This window comes from Diadema setosum, chromosome 5 (genome assembly GCF_964275005.1).
Source record: "Diadema setosum chromosome 5, eeDiaSeto1, whole genome shotgun sequence".
Lineage (NCBI taxonomy): Eukaryota > Metazoa > Echinodermata > Echinoidea > Diadematoida > Diadematidae > Diadema > Diadema setosum.
The window spans coordinates 24960254-24981255 of NC_092689.1; the positions used below are offsets into that span (position 1 = coordinate 24960254).

The 21002-nt window shown below is 39.0% G+C and overlaps 1 protein-coding gene across 1 annotated transcript; it reads left to right on the forward strand.

Moving 5' to 3' along the window:
- Positions 1-14706: 14706 nt before the first annotated feature.
- Positions 14707-17145, forward strand: LOC140228802 (carbohydrate sulfotransferase 12-like). Its single transcript, XM_072309076.1, has 3 exons — positions 14707-14730; positions 16243-16376; positions 16653-17145. The coding sequence occupies exons 1-3, from the start codon at positions 14707-14709 to the stop codon at positions 17143-17145; spliced, it is 651 nt and encodes a 216-aa protein (XP_072165177.1).
- The last annotated feature ends 3857 nt before the right edge of the window (positions 17146-21002 follow it).

Genomic DNA, 21002 nt, shown 5'->3' on the forward strand with positions numbered 1-21002 from the left:
CATCACCTTACAATTTTCCATTAATTATGTAAAAAAAAAAAAAAAAAAAATCAATTTTGCTGTATAGAAGTGTGAAATGTCAGGTTATTTGTAGCTAGCTTCGAAGTAATAACCAGTCCGATATATACATGTATAAGCATGTTTTAAAGGGGCCAATTGCATTTGAGCAAATATAAGAATCAAGATTTTATGAACAAACTAACCCCACCAAATAATTTCTGCCATTAAAGTTTGAAGAATCATATTTTTCTAATATAGACATTGTATTCCTTATATATAAATCATAATATAGCCTGATTAATTATCTTAAAAATGACACCTTACTTGCTATGATTGAGTGTTCCTGGAATGTGTAAACCAGCTGAGTATGGGGACAGATCAAAAGTGAAAAGTTGCAACAATGCCGCTATTGATGATGTACTGTTACGATGGAAAAATACTACTATATAATTAACAATGCTGAATTGCGCACGCTTTCAAAGACTCCCTGTTCTTTTACATTCAATGATTGTTTGGTCAACTTTTATGTTTAGTTTTAATCTGCAAACTGCATTTTTTTAAATCATGGATAAAACCTGGAATATAATGATAATCTCACAATGCATTCTTTCCAAGCACCTGCCTTCTATGAAAAGACAAAACAAATGGGGATTATACAAAACACTTTTGCTCATTTTGCAACATTTCACATTTGACCTTTCCTCATACTTATTTATATATACTGTGGATTCCAAGAATGCATAATGTAAACAAGTGAGTTGTCATTGCAAAGAAAATTAATAAGGCTTTGTTATGATGTCACATTTGAATAAAATGATGTAGTTCAAAGAGAACTATGATACATCAAACTGGAATTGCAGAACTTTTTTGAGGGGTTTATATTGCAATTTACGAAGCGATGATGTCAATTTTACACATTCATAGTAAATTCTCAAGAACTGTTTTGTGAAAATTAACGAAACTCCAAAATTTCATAACTTTCCAAATTTTTATGGGATCAAATTTTCACAGTTTTCTTCTTACTTTTCAGAGTTAAAGTTGAAACTGTTCCGGAATTGTCCTTTAACTGGAATAAGCACGTACGTTGTGCCAGAATGTAGTCAACCAGCAACGTGAATCGTACCTCATAGCAGGAAATCGGCCATCCACTCTAGATTATTAGTAGGCTAAGGAACCGAAGGCAATCACAAATACAAATTTTCTAAATATTATGCTCCACTATACATATAGACTCGGTTCTTGATTCCCACGTGCTATAAGCCCATCTGCACTTGCAAGCACGATCTACGATTTGCATGTACATTCATCAAGTATTGACAGTCCAGATTTGTGTTTTCTCCGCGCTGCTTTATCGATCTTGCACTTTAAACACCTCCAGATGTGCCTCAAATAGATGGACTGACTTATTACCACAAAATTAATGACGCTGGAAAACGACAAGAAATGACCACGAATAAAACTGAAACCCCTTTGGATGGTCTACTTATTTGCGAACAGAAGCAAAATGGAGGGGGGGGGTCATTACATGATTCTGAAATCCTCTATCCACATTTAGAATTCCTCGTAAGCAAAGAATTCATTGTCAAAGTTCGATATTATCCATTTAATCCATATGTTGTTATAGGTTGGAAAACTAATGTTCTTAAAATAATTTAAATGTTGCTGTTTTAGTTTTCCATTTAATCCCTACATAATAGCTTTGATCCTATTCTCAACTTTTCTACATCAGTGTCAAGAAAACGGAACACGTAACTGAGCATTATGAGCAGCACATGCAGCACTTCTCGACAATTAGCAATGTCATGTGCTACGTAACAAAGAACCAATTTGACTGGATCTTTCCTCAGCTTATGCTAACGACTGGCCGTGCTGAGAATGGGAGTACAAATAACCATCTTTTGAATAGATGACAGTACACAACGAAGTCTCCGCAAGAAACATGCACCACTATCGTGTCTATTAGACTCGATTATCATATCGGAAAGACCTAGGCGTAAACACTAAACCGTTGTTTGTTTGTTTTTTAATCTTTGGTTCAAGTCCTCTCGTTAGGGAGGAAAATTCAACCCAATCTATACTGAGGTGGCTGAAAGATGCTCCGAGTAAATAATATGAAATGTTAACATAAAAAAAAAACAATGGTCATATCAAAGGCGATACTTTCAGCTAGAATTTGACATGCACTGACATGCATTTTGAGCTCTTGATACAATATGCCAACACATGAGTAATAGGTTTGTATGGAATCACTCAGAGGATCATCATAAAAGACTGTATATCAACGACAACAATTATGATATCATGCTGCTTTTCATGTTGAACTTGAGTTGTTGGGTCACAACTATTTGTAAACCCAGGAGCCTTATTTGTTTTAAAAATGGAGGGGGGGGGGGGGGCGAAACAGCGAACCTAGTGTTGTTTTTCAGCTGTTGCGTAATTTTCGAGATGGTTCGCATTGAATGATTCGTGCAAGTGGCTGCATGCAAGCCAGAAGAATCACAACAATCGCACATTCTGCTATATTAATGACAAGTACATTTCCTTCATAATCGAGGTACCAAGAACTGTTCAATTATTATTCAGTCAGCCTGTTGATGTCCTTGTCCATACGCGCTAATCATCGAGGCTGTGTCGGTGGATTCATCGATTATCACCTTACTCGATAAATTAAACACACGTGATGGAGCTGGGTGCGATGTATGACACCTGGTCCATCGACGCCTTTTCCAGTCTTCAAACAGGCTCTTGGGGCTTCTCCTACAAGAAATGAGTAAGTACTATCTCTTTGGCCCGAATTCACGAAGGTGGTACAAAATTGAAACCATGGTTTAAACCATGGACAAAAACCATGGAGCGCCAAGTGTCGCACGGAATATTTTGTTACGAAATTGGTCATTTCGTCGACAAAATGACCGTTTTGTCAACGAAATTATCTTTTCGTGGACGAAATGTTCCATGCGATACTTCGCGCTCCATGGTTTCTGTCCATGGTTTAAACCATGGTTTCATTTGTACCACCTTTGTGAATTCTGGCCTGTATTTGATATTGTACATCATGAACATCAACTGATGGATCTACGTTGTAGAAAGTGATCAAGTTCAACCGCTTACACGTGCTGAACTTGCTGATCTATACTCCCGTTTTCGTTACCCTGCTAACAGAGATCCGTTTTAAGAATATGCGTATATAACTGAGATAGAGCTATAGATAGTATTATGACATGGCAATAATTCATACTATGCTATTACAGAGCAGAATAATATACTGACGTATATGTATGATTGCCGCTAACGCATGACACAAATCTGCTGAAAATAACCCTGATGTATACCTGAAGGGTTTGTTTGCAAAAACCGATAAGTCCATTTTTGAAGATTTTGAAGTACAATTTCTGTCATAATGTACAAAATAATGCCTTTTAAATGATACATTGGTCACTACATATAATTGTATATTTTTAAAGTTATGGTCAAAAGAAGTAAATTTTTTTTTATTATTCTCTATATTTTTCTTGACCTTTAATCGCAAATATCTCCATTTGGCAAATATGGACTTATCGGTTTTTGCAAACAAACTCTTCACCTGTTTTCAGACAAGGAATTCAGTTTACCAGGGTAATTTCAAATTTTCACGGAACTCAACTAAAAAAAAAAAAAAAAAATCTGGTATTGATTAGCCATACCATCCAGCATGATGTTCGGCATCTGTGTAAACCTTCGCCATTGATTTTCACTTTTTTCTTGAATGATATTTAAAACTGGCATACTGTCAGTGTATACGAAAGTATACTGCATGAGGTGTGGAAAGTTTGAAAAGGCCTACGGGACATGTATCACATTCAAGTTCAAGTTCAAGTTTGTATAACATTTATTTTCCATCTTTTTTTCATGTAGGAAATCACATGCATAAAATTATTGTACAGGAAGGCAGAACCTCAAAAAAGCAAAGCTTGTGGTGAGCTGCCTTACAAAAATACATTACATCACAAACACAAGCACAAAAAACAAACAAACAAACAACGAAAACATGATAATAGTTCCCATGACAACACTGAAATGTAATATTCCTCAGAGGGAGTAGTACAGAGAGGCAACAATGAGTATGAAAGTGCATTGTAGTGACAAGCTACAGGCTATGGAAAATGTACCTGGGTACAGCAAACCTCGCACGAGCCGAAGCTCTAGGGACTGAAAAAGAAAAAAGAAAATGCGACTTTCGCGAGAGTCGATTTTTTTTTTTTTTTTTGACTCACAGTTATGTACATGTATAGTACATTTGCATGCATGCATGTGTGTGTGTGTGTGTGTGTGTGTGTGTGTGCATACATGTGCTGTGTCAATAATGCAACATAGGTAGCCACTGCTGGCAGTCATTCTCTTTAGCTGTGTGCTTTCATCCCTGCCAAACCTGAAACAAAACACTCTCCGAGACCCCCGATACGTACCCAAACTTTACAACCAGCCGGTCATGCACGCGCACAGACAAGCAAGCTCCGCCCACTTGACCTGTGTGGGTGTGTGTGTGTGTGTGTGTGTTGTGTGTGTGTGTGTGTGTGTGTGTGTGTGTGTGTGTATGTGTTATGTCCACTGTGCAACACAGGTAGCCACCACTGGCGGACACCCTCACAGCCTCATCTCCGCCAACCCCGAGACAGATGATCCCAGGCCCATCCCACTTCCATTGCAGTCACGCACAAATAAGCTCCGCCCACTTGGCCTGTCACTAAAAATAATGAAACAGCGATTGGCTTGACCAAGGAGTTCTGGCTTGACATACGGATAAAGTATAGATGTGCTGTGTAAATGGACAAAATATGGATCAATTTATGGATCAATGTCAACATTGACATACGTAGTACGTATACTTCTGCAGATCAGCATCATCACAGCACACCTCACCTCAGAAAACTTCTACTTGTATAGCATGGTAAGAAAGATAACCTTTTTGGAGGAATTGGTTGTAATTTCTAAATACTTCACCAACACATAAGTGTCACAAAATTTTGTTGAAGAAACCTACGGAGCGCGGGTCCGTTTCATGAAAGTCTCAGAGACTTTTCGTGCATAGGACACACTTCTGAGAGACTTCATGAAATGCATTTTACTTCTCTTTGAAAGTCTGTCATAGCTACATCACAGAGACTTTGGCCATTCTGAGATTTAAGTAAAGGCTTTTATGTGACGACTTCAAGTGTATGGACCCCAGGTTGTCGGATAATAACGTCACGGTTTCTTCTATGTTGCACAATTGCTTCAAATACCACTGTGTTTTTTTGTTTTTTTTTATGGTGGGACACTTTAAGATACCAAGATTTTCTTTTATTAAGTTTGACTTTTGGGAAACGTTAATGGATCTTTTCGTTTGATTTTGCTCTAGCAGAGTCAACCAGGATATTGAATTGAATCGCACTTACAGTATATCGTTTACTGAACTTTTGCACAAGAGGAAAAGCAGACAACGACAGTGATGTTGAGCAAGAGGAGACGACAGGGTGTCGTCATTGTATTCATCTTATGCGCCTTCTTCATCTTCAAACTCCGTGACGGGTATCATTTCGTAACCAGGGGTAAGGAGCTGGTGATTTTGTTAAATCAGTATGAATCTCTAAGTTCGACATAATTTATTGGGTAAAATGAAACAAACAGATGTAGTTGCAAAGTCTTCAAAATCGGACATTGTTGTGAAGGAAGAAGTTCACGGAATTTGAATGTTCTTCCTATTTTTGCATGTGCAGTGATATCGGAAAAATTATTTTATGCAATTCTCTCTCTCTCTGTTTCTCTCTCTCTCTCTCTCTCTATATATATATATATATATGTCACATTCTTAGTCGATAAATTAGCAGCCATAATCCCTTCCTCCTAAGAGTCATTGTCAAATTCGAGAAAATTTGTAGGTGATCTCTTATATTAGCAGAATCACTTGTGCGATGCATTCGTTCTTGTGCTAGTTTGATATCTTGTTTGATCAGGACACCGAGAATGCTCTCCTTGTTTGGTACATTTCAAGCAAGGATTTTCACGACTGTAGGAGTGCAGGCCGATGAGATACTGTTTTCTGCTGCTGGCTAGCTGTGAAAAGTATCACTGTTTCATTAAAACAAAAAGTTTAGCTTACAGATCCCTTTGTATTCTACACTTTCTGTTAATTTTCAGTGAAAACTCTGCAATTTGGCCAATTGTAGTAACAAAATGGCAATGTATATTGTGAATGATTTTGAAAGTGAATTTCATAAGAACCGTCAGTACTTCAGCACCCTTCTCCCTGTACTCGTTGTTATTTTATGTGATTTTGTTGTTTACTTACAGGGCAACTTGGTACATTTTATCCCTGTTTATGTTTACATCAATCGTTTTACATTTTCCCAACTGTAAGATGTCTCGTTCATGCGGAGTGATAAGTCACCGATCTGAATTCTTGCATTATATCGGACGACAACAGGTCCGTACGGAGAAAAATATAATTCATATTGGGCCTTCCCTGTTGGAACAACACAATAACATAAAGATGAAGATAATGATAACATGAAGATAATGATAACATCAAGATAATGATAACATCAAGATAATGATAACATGAAGATAATGATAACAACGACAATGACGGTAATGGTAATAATAATGCACAATGATAGGAAAAAAAGAAGAAAATGATTTTACATCATCCCCTGTATGAATACAAATAGGCAAGTAGATTTTTACATTTTCCACGCGACTTCAAACCGTCCATTGTTTTTCCACGGGATTGATCACGGAAAGGAATGCTGCACCCAGCACCACCTCATCCAATTCAAGCTATGCTGTCTTACTGTGAGAAATGATGTATAGCGCCCCCTCCCTTTAAAGAAGAAATGCGCTAAAAAAAATGTATCAATAAGAAAGGTAAATATTAATTAACTGCAGAAGAGTGAAAAAATGATCAAAATCAGATGAAAAATAAGGAAGTTATGACATTCTGAAATTTCTTGTTTTTGTTTGTTTGTTTGTTTGTTTGTTGTTTTTTGGAAAACACTTCTTGACCAGTCGTTACTAATATTCTAAACTGCAAGTTAATGATGTTAAGTTATCAGAATTTTTTATTCTTTTCATATACAGAAATGATAAAAAAATTCATATTTCATCCGCATGAAAATAAAACTTGCTTTAAAACCACCCAAAAAAAAAATAAAGAACAAATGTTACGTTTGACATATTTTGGTTCGGGAATATGCTTTTACCTGTATTAGCCCAAAATAGCAATTTTTCCGAATTTCCTTTATAACATAGATGAAAAATCGTGAGGGCATGACAACATCAACACCCTCATTTGAATATTCATAGGGATTGGCCAAGAAATGTTTCCCGAAAATTTTAATTTTTAATATGTCATATTTTCCGTATCTGTTATCTGATTTTTGTCATTTTTTTGAAGGTTCTGTAAGGATTTTTCCTCCTTCTTTTGGATTTTTTTTTTCGGGGGGTGGGGTGGATTTCCTCTTTATGTCTTGAGTCAAGGGGTGTTCTGGATATGATGACGTGTTGTGCTGTGTCTGATACTAGATGAATATTTCGGAGTGAGTGTAAAATTGGTTCGGGATCATGATTTCTTAAAGGCTGAGCGGGAAGCTGGCTCAGTGGCGACTACTTGAGTATGTTACAAGCAAGGGCGTACCGAGGGGGGGTGTTTTGGGTGTTCAAACACCCCCCTTTGCCAAAAGGGGGGTGTTTAAGGTGTTCAAACACCCCCCTTGGGCAAAAGGGAGGTGTTTGAGCTATTCAACACCCCTCTTCAACAATGCTTAGATGTTGACAAATGAAAGAAAAGCTGTCTTTACCGCTTTTATTTCCGTTTTGAATTCCGCCTTTCCTTTCTTTTGCGTTCATTTTCTCTCATTCTCTCTAGCTCTCTCTTCCTTGTTTTAATGTTTGTGTGGATGATGATACATTATGGAGTTACATAATATCATACGCACTAAAGAACTCGTGTACAGTACGTGTTAATACTACGTTACTGCACCGCGCGCGAAGCTGACGCGCAAACAGTAGACATTCCCGATCCCTGCTTTGCTTTCTGACCGAATCGCGAAGATACATTGCGCATAATAATCACCGTTTACCGGTATTATACCGTACGCGGTACCGTAAATTGTGTATGATGCGTAATATTATGTGTGTACAATGCATGCTGCGCTGCAGCCTATTATATTATGCACATTGCATGCTAAGTCAGTAGTATCAACTACCAACAGTGGCGTGTCGGGGGGGGGGGGCAAGGGGGCACGTGAAAAAAAAAAAAAAAAACGAGGAAAAAAAAAAGAAGAAAAAAATAGAAAATCTCGCCCGGACGGGGGGAAGGAGAAGGGGGGAGGGGGGGGGGCAGAAAACCAAATCAAACAAGATAAAAACAAAACATGAATTCCATGAATTCCATGTTTTGTAACGCTGAAATATAAACATTTTCGGCTCGCTCGCTGCGCCCGCTCGCCAAAATTTATCAAAAAAACAAAACAAATCAAGAAGAACAAAACGTAATGATGACGTGGAAATATAAAAATTTCGGCTCACTCACTGGCACTCGTAATAATTCAGAGTATTTTTTCCAAGTCCTTAGTTTGTTGGCATAAGTGGTTATCTATGAAGCCGTCACTACATCCCGATTAGAATATTGTAAGATTTAATAACCAAAAAATGACAAGAATTCCATGTTTTGTAAGGTGAAATACAAAAGTTGTCGGCTCGCTCGCCAAATTTATCAAAATTTATCAGATTTTATATCACCCTAAAAAAAAAAAACACCTTTTAAGTGCTCGAAAAAGCATATCAAGTGGACTTTTTTAAAGTCCCTACCGGGATGGGATTGGGGTTGAACACTGTTGGTATAAATCGTTATCTATAAGACCGTCACTATATCTTGATTAGAATTGTCATTCGAAGATTTAATAACCATAAATGACAAGAATTCATGTTTTGTAAGCTGAAATACAAAAATTTTCGGCTCGCTCGCCAAAATTCTTCAATATCTATAACATTTAAAACACCCTCAAAAGACCCCTTCTATATAAGTGCTTGAAAAAGCACATCATGTGGACTTTTTTAAGTCCCTACCGGGATGGGGTTGGACACTGTTGGTACAAATCGTTATCTATAAGGCCGTCACTATGATTAGAATCAGTGGCGTAACTACGGGGGGGGGGGGGGGGGTGGGGGGGGCACGTGCCCCCCCCCCCCCCAATCCGATGGTAAAAAAAAAAAGAAGAAAAAAAGAAGAAAAAAAGAAAAAAAAACCTACCAAAATGGTAATTCAAGGGTTAGTAAACTACTTTTGAAATCGACATGAAAGGATGATCAAGAAAAAAGATATTTTCTAAGATTTCTTTTAACCATATAATTAAAGAGGTGTTATAGTGAAACATTGTTCAAAAAGCCCGGAGACGACAAAGATTGTGATTCAGTGTGATTCCTGGTTGCATTTTGAATACAAGCAGGATGTGCGCAGTGTGCTCAGAACATCGGAATGGCAAAAAGAGTCGCTGCAATGTTGCGCAATGTGATGTTTGATAGGTTGTACACATTTGCTATCAAAGCTTGATCATCGATTTTGCAGTGTTGCTTTACATACTAGTCTATATTAAAATGCCTTGCATTGCCAACAATAAGACTTGACCTTGGCTATTTCCTAACTTTTCCATCTATATGAAACACACACACTCACAAACACAAACAAATTAGGGGATGCTCTATATAAAGTGCCCGCAGATTTTGGACATCCTTCTCCCGCTTGGTCACTTCGACGCCCCCTCGCTGGTCATACCTCCCCCAATCATGAACATAAACCGACATCCTTGACTACCAGTGGCGGATCCAGGGGGCCCAAAAGCACCGGGCGCCCCCTCCCTCCAAAGCGAAAAAAATATATAATATTTGTAGCTACAAACGACAGTTTTTGGACTGTAAAATGTCAAAATTTTCAAGCTCGCTCGCTTCGCTCGCTCGCATTGAATCGTTTATATGCAATTCTCCTGATGTTGCTGTCAGTAATTGCCAGCAGTTGCGCCCGGTGCGCCCAGGCCCTCTCCTTAATCTCCAAAGCGAAAAAAATGTAGCTAAAAACGGCAGTTTTGGGACTGTAAAATGTCAAAATTTTCAAGCTCGCTCGCTTCGCACGCTCGCATTTAATCGTTATGCAATTCTCGTGATGTCGCTGTCAGTAACTGCCAGCAGTTGCGCCCGGTGCGCCCCCTCTCCTTAATTTCCAAAGCGAAAAAAAAAAGCTACAAACGGCAGTTTGGGGACTGTAAAATGTCAAAATTTTCAAGCTCGCTCGCTTCGCTCGCTCGCATTTAATCGCTATGCAGTTCTCCTGATGTTGCTGTCAGTAATTGCCAGCAGTTGCACCCGGTGCGCCCCCTCTCCTTAATTTCCAAAGCGAAAAAATATAGCTACAAACGGCAGTTTTGGGACTGTAAAATGTCAAAATTTTCAAGCTCGCTCGCTCCGCTCGCTCGCATTTAATCGCTATGCGGAAGGGCAGTTCTCCTGATGTTGCTGTCAGTAATTGCCAGCAGTTGCGCCCGATGCGCCCCCCTCCCCTTAATTTCCAAAGCGAAAAAATATCCCTAAAAACGGCAGTTTTGGGAACATAAAATGTCAAAATTTTCAAGCTCGCTCGCATTTAACCGTTATATGCCATTCTCCTGATATTACTGCCAGTAATTGCCAGCAGTTGCACCCGGTGCGCCCCCCCCCCTGAATTTCCAAAGCGAAAAAATATAGCTACAAACGGCAGTTTGGGGACTGTAAAATGTCAAAATTTTCAAGCTCGCTCGCTTCGCTCGCTCGCATTTAATCGTTATGCCATTCTCGTGATGTTATACTGCCAGCAACTGCCAGCAGTGCAACCCCCTTAATTTCCAAAGCAAATATATCATTATATATATTTGTATATATATATATACATACATATATTATTATATATAGCTACAAACGGCAGTTTGGGGACTGTAAAATGTCAAAATTTTCAAGCTCGCTCGCTCCGCTCGCTCGCATTTAATATTGTTACGTTATGCAATTCTGATGTTGCTGCCATGAGGTGCCCCTCCCCCCCCCCCCCAATGTCTTGACCCACGGTACGCCACTAGAATTGTAATTCGAAGATTTAATAACCAAAAATGACAAGAATTCCATGTTATGTATAAAGCTGAAATATAAAAATTTTCGGCTCGCTTGCTGCGCTCGCTCGCCAAAATATATCAAAATTTAGGGTAGCCTATACATTTAAATCACCCTCAAAAGACCCCTCTTAAGTGCTTCAAAAAGCATTTATCATGAGGACTTTTTTAAAGTCCCTACCGGGATGGGGTTGGGGTTGAATACTTTTTCAGAAATTAGGGGCGCAATTTTCGCGCTTGCCACGGGCGCCGTTTTCCCAAGATACGCCACTGACTATATACCAAGTACAGTCAGTATAATAGTAGCCTACTGGAAGCAGCAAGCTCTGGAAGCTCTGGGAGTAGCAAGTTACTTGCTACTCAATGTAATTAGTAATAGCACATGGACTTGGTTAACCTTTAGTAATAGTAGATATGAATCTTTTCAATGACTGAAAGTTAAAACTGAAAGATAAATGAGTGTGAGTCTACAAATTGTGGTTGGATGACTTTATTGCGCCTAAAATTCATTAGATATCTAGGTCTAGGAACAGTGGCGTAACTACGGGGGTAACTACGTGCCCCCCCCCCCCCCCCCCCATCGTGCCCCCCCCCCCCCCATCCGCTGATTAAGGAAAAAAAGGGGGAAAAAAAGAAAGAAAAAACCTACGAAAATGGTAATTCAAGGGTTAGTAAGCTGCTTTTGAAATCGATATAAAAGGATGATCAAGAAAAAAAAGAAGATATTTTTCTAAGATTTCTTTTAACCATATAATTAAAGAGGTATAACATTGTTCAAAAAGCCCGGAAACGACAAAAGATTGTGATTCAGCGTGATTCCTGGTTGGCATTTTGAATACAAGCAGGATGTGCGCAGTGTATACTCAGAATATCGGAATGGCAAAAAGAGTCGCTGCAATGTTGCGCACTGTTTGATAGGTTGTACACATATGCTATCAAAGCTTGATCATTGATTTTGCAGTGTTGTTTTACATAGTAAAGTCTATGCCTTGCATTGCCAATAAGACTTGACCTTGGCTATTTCCTAACTTTTCCATCTATATGAAACACACACACTCACAAACACAAACAAATTAGAGGATGCTCTATATAAAGTGCAGATTATGGACATCCTTCTCCCGCTTGGTCACTTCGACGCCCCCTCGCTGGTCATACCTCCCCCAATCATGAACATAAACCGACACCCTTGACTACCAGTGGCGGATCCAGGGGGCGCACCGGGCGTCCCCTCCCTCCAATGCGAAAAAAATATACATGTAGCTACAAACGACAGTTTTTGGACGGTAAAATGTCAAAATTTTCAAGCTCGCTCGCTTCGCTCGCTCGCATTTTAACCGTTATGCCATTCTCCTGATGTTACTGCCAGTAATTGCCAGCAGTTGCGCCCGGTGCGCCCCCCCCCCCCCCGAATTTCCAAAGCGAAAAAATATAGCTACAAACGGCAGTTTCGGGACTGTAAAATGTCAAAATTTTCAAGCTCGCTCGCTTCGCTCGCTCGCATTTAATCGTTATGCAATTCTCCTGATGTTGTTGTCAGTAATTGCCAGCAGTTGCGCCCGGTGCGCCCCTCCCCTTAATTTCTAAAGCGAAAAAATATAGCTACAAATGGTAGTTTGGGGTAATGTCAAAATTTTCCAGCTTGCTCGCTTCGCTCGCTCGCATTTTAACCGTTATGCAATTCTCCAGCGCCTGATGTTGCTGTCAGTAATTGCCAGCAGTTGCGCCCGGTGCGCCCCCTCCCCTTAATTTCTAAGGCGAAAAAATATAGCTACAAACGGCAGTTTTGGGACTGTAAAATGTCAAAATTTTCAAGCTCGCTCGCTTCGCTCGCTCGCATTTAACGTTATGCAATTCTCCTGATGTTGCTGTCAGTAATTGCCAGCAGTTGCGCCCGGTGCACCCCCTCCCCTTAATTTCTAAAGCTAAAAAATATAGCTGCCAACGGCAGTTTGGGGACTTAATGTCAAAATTTTCAAGCTCGCGTTTAATCGCCAGCAACTGCCAGCAGTTGCACCCGGTGCAACCCCCTTAATTTCAAAAGCAATTATATATATATATATACATATATATATATATACATATATTATTATATATAGCTACAAACGGCAGTTTGGGGACTGTATAAGGTCAAAATTTTCAAGCTCGCTCGCTTCGCTCGCTCGCATTTAATCGTTATGCAATTCTCCTGATGTTGTTGTCAGTAATTGCCAGCAGTTGCGCCCGGTGCGCCCCCTCCCCTTAATTTCTAAAGCGAAAAAATATAGCTACAAACGGCAGTTTGGGGTAATGTCAAAATTTTCAAGCTCGCTCGCATTTTATCGTTATGCAATTCTCCTGATGTTGCTGTCAGTAATTGCCAGCAGTTGCGCCCGGTGCACCCCCTCCCCTTAATTTCTAAAGCGAAAAAATATAGCTGCCAACGGCAGTTTGGGGACTTAAAATGTCAAAATTTTCAAGCTCGCTCGCTTCGCTCGCTCGCATTTAATCGTTATGCAATTCTCCTGATGTTACTGCCAGCAACTGCCAGCAGTTGCACCCGGTGCAACCCCCTTAATTTCCAAAGCAAATACTATATATATATATATATTGTATACATATAAAAACGGCAGTTTGGGGACTGTAAAATGTCAAAATTTTCAAGCTCGCTCGCTTCGCTCGCTCGCATTTAACGTTATGCAATTCTCCTGATGTTGCTGTCAGTAATTGCCAGCAGTTGCGCCCGGTGCACCCCTCCCCTTAATTTCTAAAGCTAAAAAATATAGCTGCCAACGGCAGTTTGGGGACTTAAAATGTCAAAATTTTCAAGCTCGCTCGCTTCTCGCTTCGCTCGCTCGCGTTTAATCGCCAGCAACTGCCAGCAGTTGCACCCGGTGCAACCCTCTTAATTTCCAAAGCAAAATATATATATATATATATATATATATATATATATATATATATATACATATTATTATCATAAATAGCTACAAACTGCAGTTTGGGGACTGTAAAATGTCAAAATTTTCAAGCTCGCTCACTTCGCTCGCTCGCATTTTATCGTTATGCAATTCTCCTGATGTTGCTGTCAGTAATTGCCAGCAGTTGCGCCCGGTGCACCCCCTCCCCTTAATTTCTAAAGCGAAAAAATATAGCTGCCAACGGCAGTTTGGGGACTTAAAATGTCAAAATTTTCAAGCTCGCTCGCTTCGCTCGCTCGCATTTAATCGTTATGCCATTCTCCTGATGTTACTGCCAGCAACTGCCAGCAGTTGCACCCGGTGCAACCCCCTTAATTTCCAAAGCAAATACTATATATATATATACATATAAAAACGGCAGTTTGGGGACTGTAAAATGTCAAAATTTTCAAGCTCGCTCGCTCCGCTCGCTCGCATTTAATTGTACAGTTATGCAATTCTGATGTTGCTTCAATGAGGTGCGCCCCCCCCCCATGTCTTGACCCACGGTACGCCACTGAACACCCCCCTCTAAAAAATCCTGGGTACGCCTATGGTTACAAGCATAGGCTTGAATTCGAGACCCATGCAGTGAGTGCGGCTGAGCAATGTTGCATGTGATCATGCCAATCCACTCCGGCTGTTGGGTAAGAATGCTCTGTCCCTTGGACAAGACGTTAAATCGACATAAAGTTGTACTCAAAATATTACTGTGAATATTATAATGTTGCATGAAATATAGCTGCCTGTCAAGGTGTTTAATTCAACAACAAGGATGAACAGCTGTCAAGTTGAGGGCATATCATTTTTGTACTTCATTTGAAAAAGAAATGAATATAAACGAATCTTACATATTTTCCTCTGCAGACAAATCCGCCCAAAGAACGTTTACAGGGTGTAGCACTCAGCAGAGCCGATCAGTGACAGGTCATGGATATGTAGTAAGTATCTTTAATTAGGATTAATTAGATTATTCTATCAGAGGTGAAATCTGCTATTTCAAGATTAGGCAGTTAGGTTATTGCCCTTAAAGGTTCTGCATTATCTCTCATTGCATATTATAATATTCTATTGTATCATTTCATTTTATTCTATTTCTCTTCTACCAGTTTAATTGTTCTCCATAATCTGGAATAAGCATTAGACATAAAACTTCCAGAGGTGTAATATCATGTACAAAGAAAAACTTAAAAGACAATACGTACAGAAGGTGTAGAAAAGAAGTGTGAAATAGGGCCAAGAGGTATCAAAAGCCACATAAAACATTAAATGTGAGTTGATATAGCATGTGTTCGCAAAACAAGATGTATTTTCAAATAGAACAAACTCATCATTAGCTATAAAATGAATTCAAATAGTATTTAAAAAATAATAAACGTAGTTAAATTATAATGAGAAATAGGCGCACAATATCTTCAATCCTGGTTTATAGAAGGACTTCTGACAAGTCTGAAATTAGCAAGAACAAATTCGTATGTTTACGTATCGATCTACCACAACATGACATGTACAATTACGCCCTGCACTGTTTGAATGTATGTGTATGTAGGTAAGGACAAAAATGATGTTCGAATACAGAATACTAGTAAAGGCTCCATAATGATAGCGTGTTGGTCTTTTTCTTACTGTATACGTATTTATGAGCTTTCTCAAAATAAGCATTACATATACGGTTCACAAATTAAGGTCATTCACTTGTGAGAAAAGTATGAAAAGAAGTTGAATAATGCAAGGACAACTCTTTACCCTCGATGAACATTTAAATCAGCGAAGCAAATTGCAAATGATACTTCAGACAAGCTGGCTTTTCTGATGGTGCATTTTAATAAATCTTTTCCTTCCTCATTCCTCCTCATTCCTCCTTCCTCATTGACTAAATGAACTGAAAGGAAAGGAATGGTAACATTCACCTTAACAATTTACTGGATAAGGCACAGGCGTACGAGAAATTCTCCTTACTCATTCAATGTCATTTGCTGGTCATTCATACATTGACTCATAATTATCATTAGGGGTCCATGATTTACATCTGTTTATATACCTGTGTCAAAAGAGAGAAATATATCCCCAACATGGTGTTAATTTCCCGAACTTCTTCTTGATGTCATGTAGAGGTTCTGCGCTTTATTGCTCCAACTTATTCTCTCACAATTCCGCAGGCGCACGCACTGGTCGAGCCTACGAACAATTACAACCACGCCATGATACAACTCCGTCGGAAGGAGACACTACGCCACGCCTGCAAATCTCATGGTGTCAACGCTACTGTCGATCTGCACCAAGATGTCCTACCGTACCTCCGATTCCTAAACCATGTCATAGTAATTCCACAATTTAAAATATTTTATTGTGACATTCCGAAAGTCTGCAGTACAACTTTAAAGCGGTGGATTCTACAGCTCACTAACGCCGATATCTTGGAGCATATGGACAAGACGAGTAGTTTAAAGTATCATATCCACGGGATAACGCGCAAAATATTCCCACCGCTTTCCAGCTTTCCACCCGCGGAAGCATTGGACATTTTGAAAACTTATAGAAGCTTCATTTTCGTTCGTAACCCTTACAGCCGCGTGTTGTCAGCGTATCGTGACAAGTTGACGATAGACCCGAATTCTGTGTGGAAGGACGGGTTTCTCGAGTGGCTGTTACGCACGGACTTCAACAGTGCTTCTGAGATCATGGTATCGGGAAGGAGCCCATCCTTTGCCGAGTTCATCAAATACTACCTCTCACCCGTAGACAAGAATCCGCACTGGAAAGAGTACTATCGGATGTGTATGCCCTGTGTGATCGACTATGACTTCATTGGCCTTTTCGAGAACTTTAAAGACGAGATGAAATACATTGCGAAGGAATTCTTCCAGACAGAATACAATAGTAGTGTTGCTGGGCACATGACAGATAGTTCCGCAAACAAATCATTGAATAAGTACTATTCCGAATTGTCGAGTAAACTTCTTGGCAAACTCTGCAGACACTCAGGAATGACCATTGACTTGGAACTCTTTGGATATAACATTCCAGATACAATAAAGATGCTGCTCAACCATACCGATTGAACTAGAGATCGTGGTTACACTAGATCCAGTCAAAACAAACTCTTTTTATTTCAATATCAATATCGTGTTAGGACCCCATGGAAGAACAGACATGTCTTCTTATGCATACATATATTTAAATGAGCGATGTTTCCGTATGTTATATCCGTTGCTTGTTTTTTTTTCCCCTTTTCCTTTTAATTTTTCCCTCTTCCTTTTCATTATATCTCTAAAGGAGTTTCTTTTTTATGTATATCCGGACAGGCGTCATCTCCACTAGACCACCGAGCTTCCGCCCGACAGCAAGTGTTAGTTCTAATCCTTACAGCATGCAGCGGGTACTGCGTAATTATTCAAATTCATAAAATTCTTCCGTCGAGGTGTTTTTATTGCAACTGATTGACAAATTGCCCTACATCGACGTAAATAACAATCATTAAGGATTAGAACCAATACTTGCTGTCGGGCGGAAGTTCGGTGGTTTAGTAGAGATGACGCCTGTCCGGAGATCAGGAGGTCGTAGGTTCGAATCCTGTTTGAGTACGTACGCCCATGATTTTTATCATGGCTACTACTAAAACACTGATCAATTCAGTGCTTATTTACGTCGATGTGGGGCAATTTGTCAATCAGTTGCAAGACTTTACAAGACGTCTCCATGGGCAGGACAGTATGAAATCCTATGCAGTGATATAATTTCATACCTTTTAAGTCACACTGATTCTGAATTCATCACCGCTAATTATCCCTTCCTATGCCAATGAATCAAATGTGCACAATTAATTTCACCCACAAATCTACGGACAGAAATTAAATGTAACACATAGAGGGTTAAAGAGTCATTGATATGTATTATTTGGGCAACTATACACGAAAAAGTAAATTGATCTAGACTTACTTATATAATATACTGTGCTTACATCTAAAGGTCGACTTCTTGTTTGGCGGAGGGTACAAAACGACAGACTGGAGCCGAACTCCAAACAATCATCCGTGGGAAAAACTTTCAATCATTTCAAGCACAGATCTATCATGGCTGGGTTAATTTCTATGCCTTTATGGTTGGATGAGAAGACTACAACATTTCGTGATGTCATGCAGTGACAACGATGTAAAGAAAATATATAGAGAATTAATCAAAATCGCATTTTTAATGAAAAGTACACATTTCCTCTTCTTTATATTGATATACGTTAAGGCTACTTAAATTCTCCCTGTTTTCTAAAAGAGGTAAGTCAAGTGCTTTTTCATTGAACCAGAAACAAAGAAATGTTGAATTCTCTTTCTATTTTCCGAATATTGAGTGGTAAATGCGAAAAGTAGTCCTCTCATCCAGCAATGAACGCTCTGAAACTTTGACAACATTCTGAAAGTTCTTAACGCATTGACCGATTTTAATCAAACTTCACTGACGTGTTCTTCAAATATTGCTGCGTTCACTCAATCCATATTATATTTGAATTTCATTCTCCTTTGCAGGCAGCTTATAGGCAATTTCTGACGTTATGACCAAATGTAGTCACGGAAATTAGGTTGATCATAGATTCTTCCTATTATTGCGTGTGATTAGTTTCCTCAATGAATTATAGTGCGTTTGAATTTGAAAATGTGAAAAGTTTCCGCCTTTAATGATGAGATAATAACTACCATTATAAAACAACTCATACGGGAATCATGCTCTTGTATCACACGTTAAAGTCCCGGAATAGTTGTCGTTATAGAAAAATGTTTTCACAAAGGCGAATGGTTAAGTTTTTATTGAGTTTTGCTGCGGATCACGTTTCCATACCACTAAGAAGGGGGTTTAATGCATAAAGAGTAAGCAACCACAGAACAACTGTACGGAATGGGAATAAAGTGCCTCAATTTGATGGTCTGTACTCATATCCATTGTGTTTAAGCACTCCTAATGTTTTATCTACGTACAATGTCAACTTTCATAAGTTGGTTATAAGCAAAACAAACAGAAAATCGAAAACCGAAAATTGAAACGAAAATGAACCAACAAAATAGTAAACACGTAGCAGTATTGTTTAAGTTTATCATTGTAATCTTATCTAATCTTTGTCAAAATCTACAGCACGAACCTCAATTTGCAAACCATGTCATGTTTTCAGTTTCAGTAAGTTTTATTTGTCCACTTGTTCAGAACAGAAAATGAGTATAACAATATCACACGTGTTATTCACAAGTCACATTAAAAGTATACAATCATGTGAAATCATACATAAATTTCATTACAAATCTTTAAGTGTACAGGTGGGGGAGACCGCTATCAATAAGCAACCGCTTGACTTGGACAACGGCCTCTGAACATAATATGCCTTGCAACAATATTTTTTTAACTAAACGGAATACACACACGTAACAAACAACTTTAATTTTTAAAGTATTTTAAATGTCATTTGGCCAAAAAGGAAAACACAAGGTGGAATGTATAAAGACGAAAAAAAAAAAAAATCACGTCCGTTTTAACGTCCGTTGTGATATACTCTCTGACTCAAACAGTTCAAATAGCCTTCGAATATACAGTAATTATGTCATGTCGAATTTAATCCCATGATATGGATTAAGAAAACATTTTCTTCATCGCTGTTTCCCTCTTTCCAAAAATAGCAAGAATGTTTGCCAATTCCACGCAGAATGTGGCTAAGCAGACACGCCATAGGAACCCGGCACTTCCGTTCCACATTTGCCTTGTATTTAAATGTTAAAATGTCTGGATGGCGAGGAGATGGCGGAGGCATGAAATCTTAAATCGCCAAATCATTACACATCTTGAATATATCCATGCATAGGACATGATATTTGTAAGCGGATGGGATCATCACGTAATGTAATTGTCATTCTTGATTTTAACAGTTATCTCTGTATACCACTCTCCTAAGATTAGCAGCATTTTCACTGATGTGACTGAGGAAAGTATAAATTTCGTTTGACTGATGCTATTGGCTTGAACGGTGTAAAGGTGCGATCACACATCGCCGGTTTAGATGGCGGTTCATGGCGGTTTGGCAAGTCGCCGTGCTCCGCCAAAGACGGTGTTCACACCGTACACAAACCCTGGTCATCCGTCACTCATCCGCCATAAACCCCGAGAACCGCGGAGAACCGCCAGAAAAATTAAACATGTTTAATTTTTCGTGGCGGTCTTGGTGGTTTGAAATGGACCGTGTTCAAAACGCCGTCCACCGTGTAAAGAACGGCTCCTCCGTGTTTGCACGGCAAGATCCATGATAATACCGTGTCAACATCGCCATTTACTTTTCATGCAAAAACAAATGTAGAACTTAAAAGAGAATAATGCCTCCGGCGACACTTCGTGGCGGAGCAATAAAAAATGGGGAAAAAGCAAAGATGAACCCGTAATACTAGATCGGGTAAATATTGTATTGAATGCTGAAGTTTCGTTATACTTTTTTATTTCAACACATAGAGTAAAACAGAAAATTTAATTTTCAAAAAGTTGGTAGGTTTGTTGAATAGTACATCAGTTACTTTAAAAGGCGTGTGCATAATTTTGTTAAAGCTTGATAGCTTAAAAGATGGCCAGCTACGTGAACCTGTAAGTTATACACAGAAGACTTATGTGAATATGTTGGGTTCTGCTTTCGTGATTATGTATGCCTTTTTGTAAGAGTACATGTTGATACAGATATGTTGAAACTTAAGAGAGTATAGAGGGAAAAGCGATGTTGAAACTTGAAAAAAATACACCATTATCATGTTACGTGAACCTGTAAATAAACAGGAAACTTTGTGGATATACTATATTCTTCTTTGATATGTATGTCTTTTTATTGACTGTTGTTAGAGATATGTAAAAACTTAATTAAGAAAGGAAAAAAAAAAAGAGATGTTGAAACAAGCAAGTACTT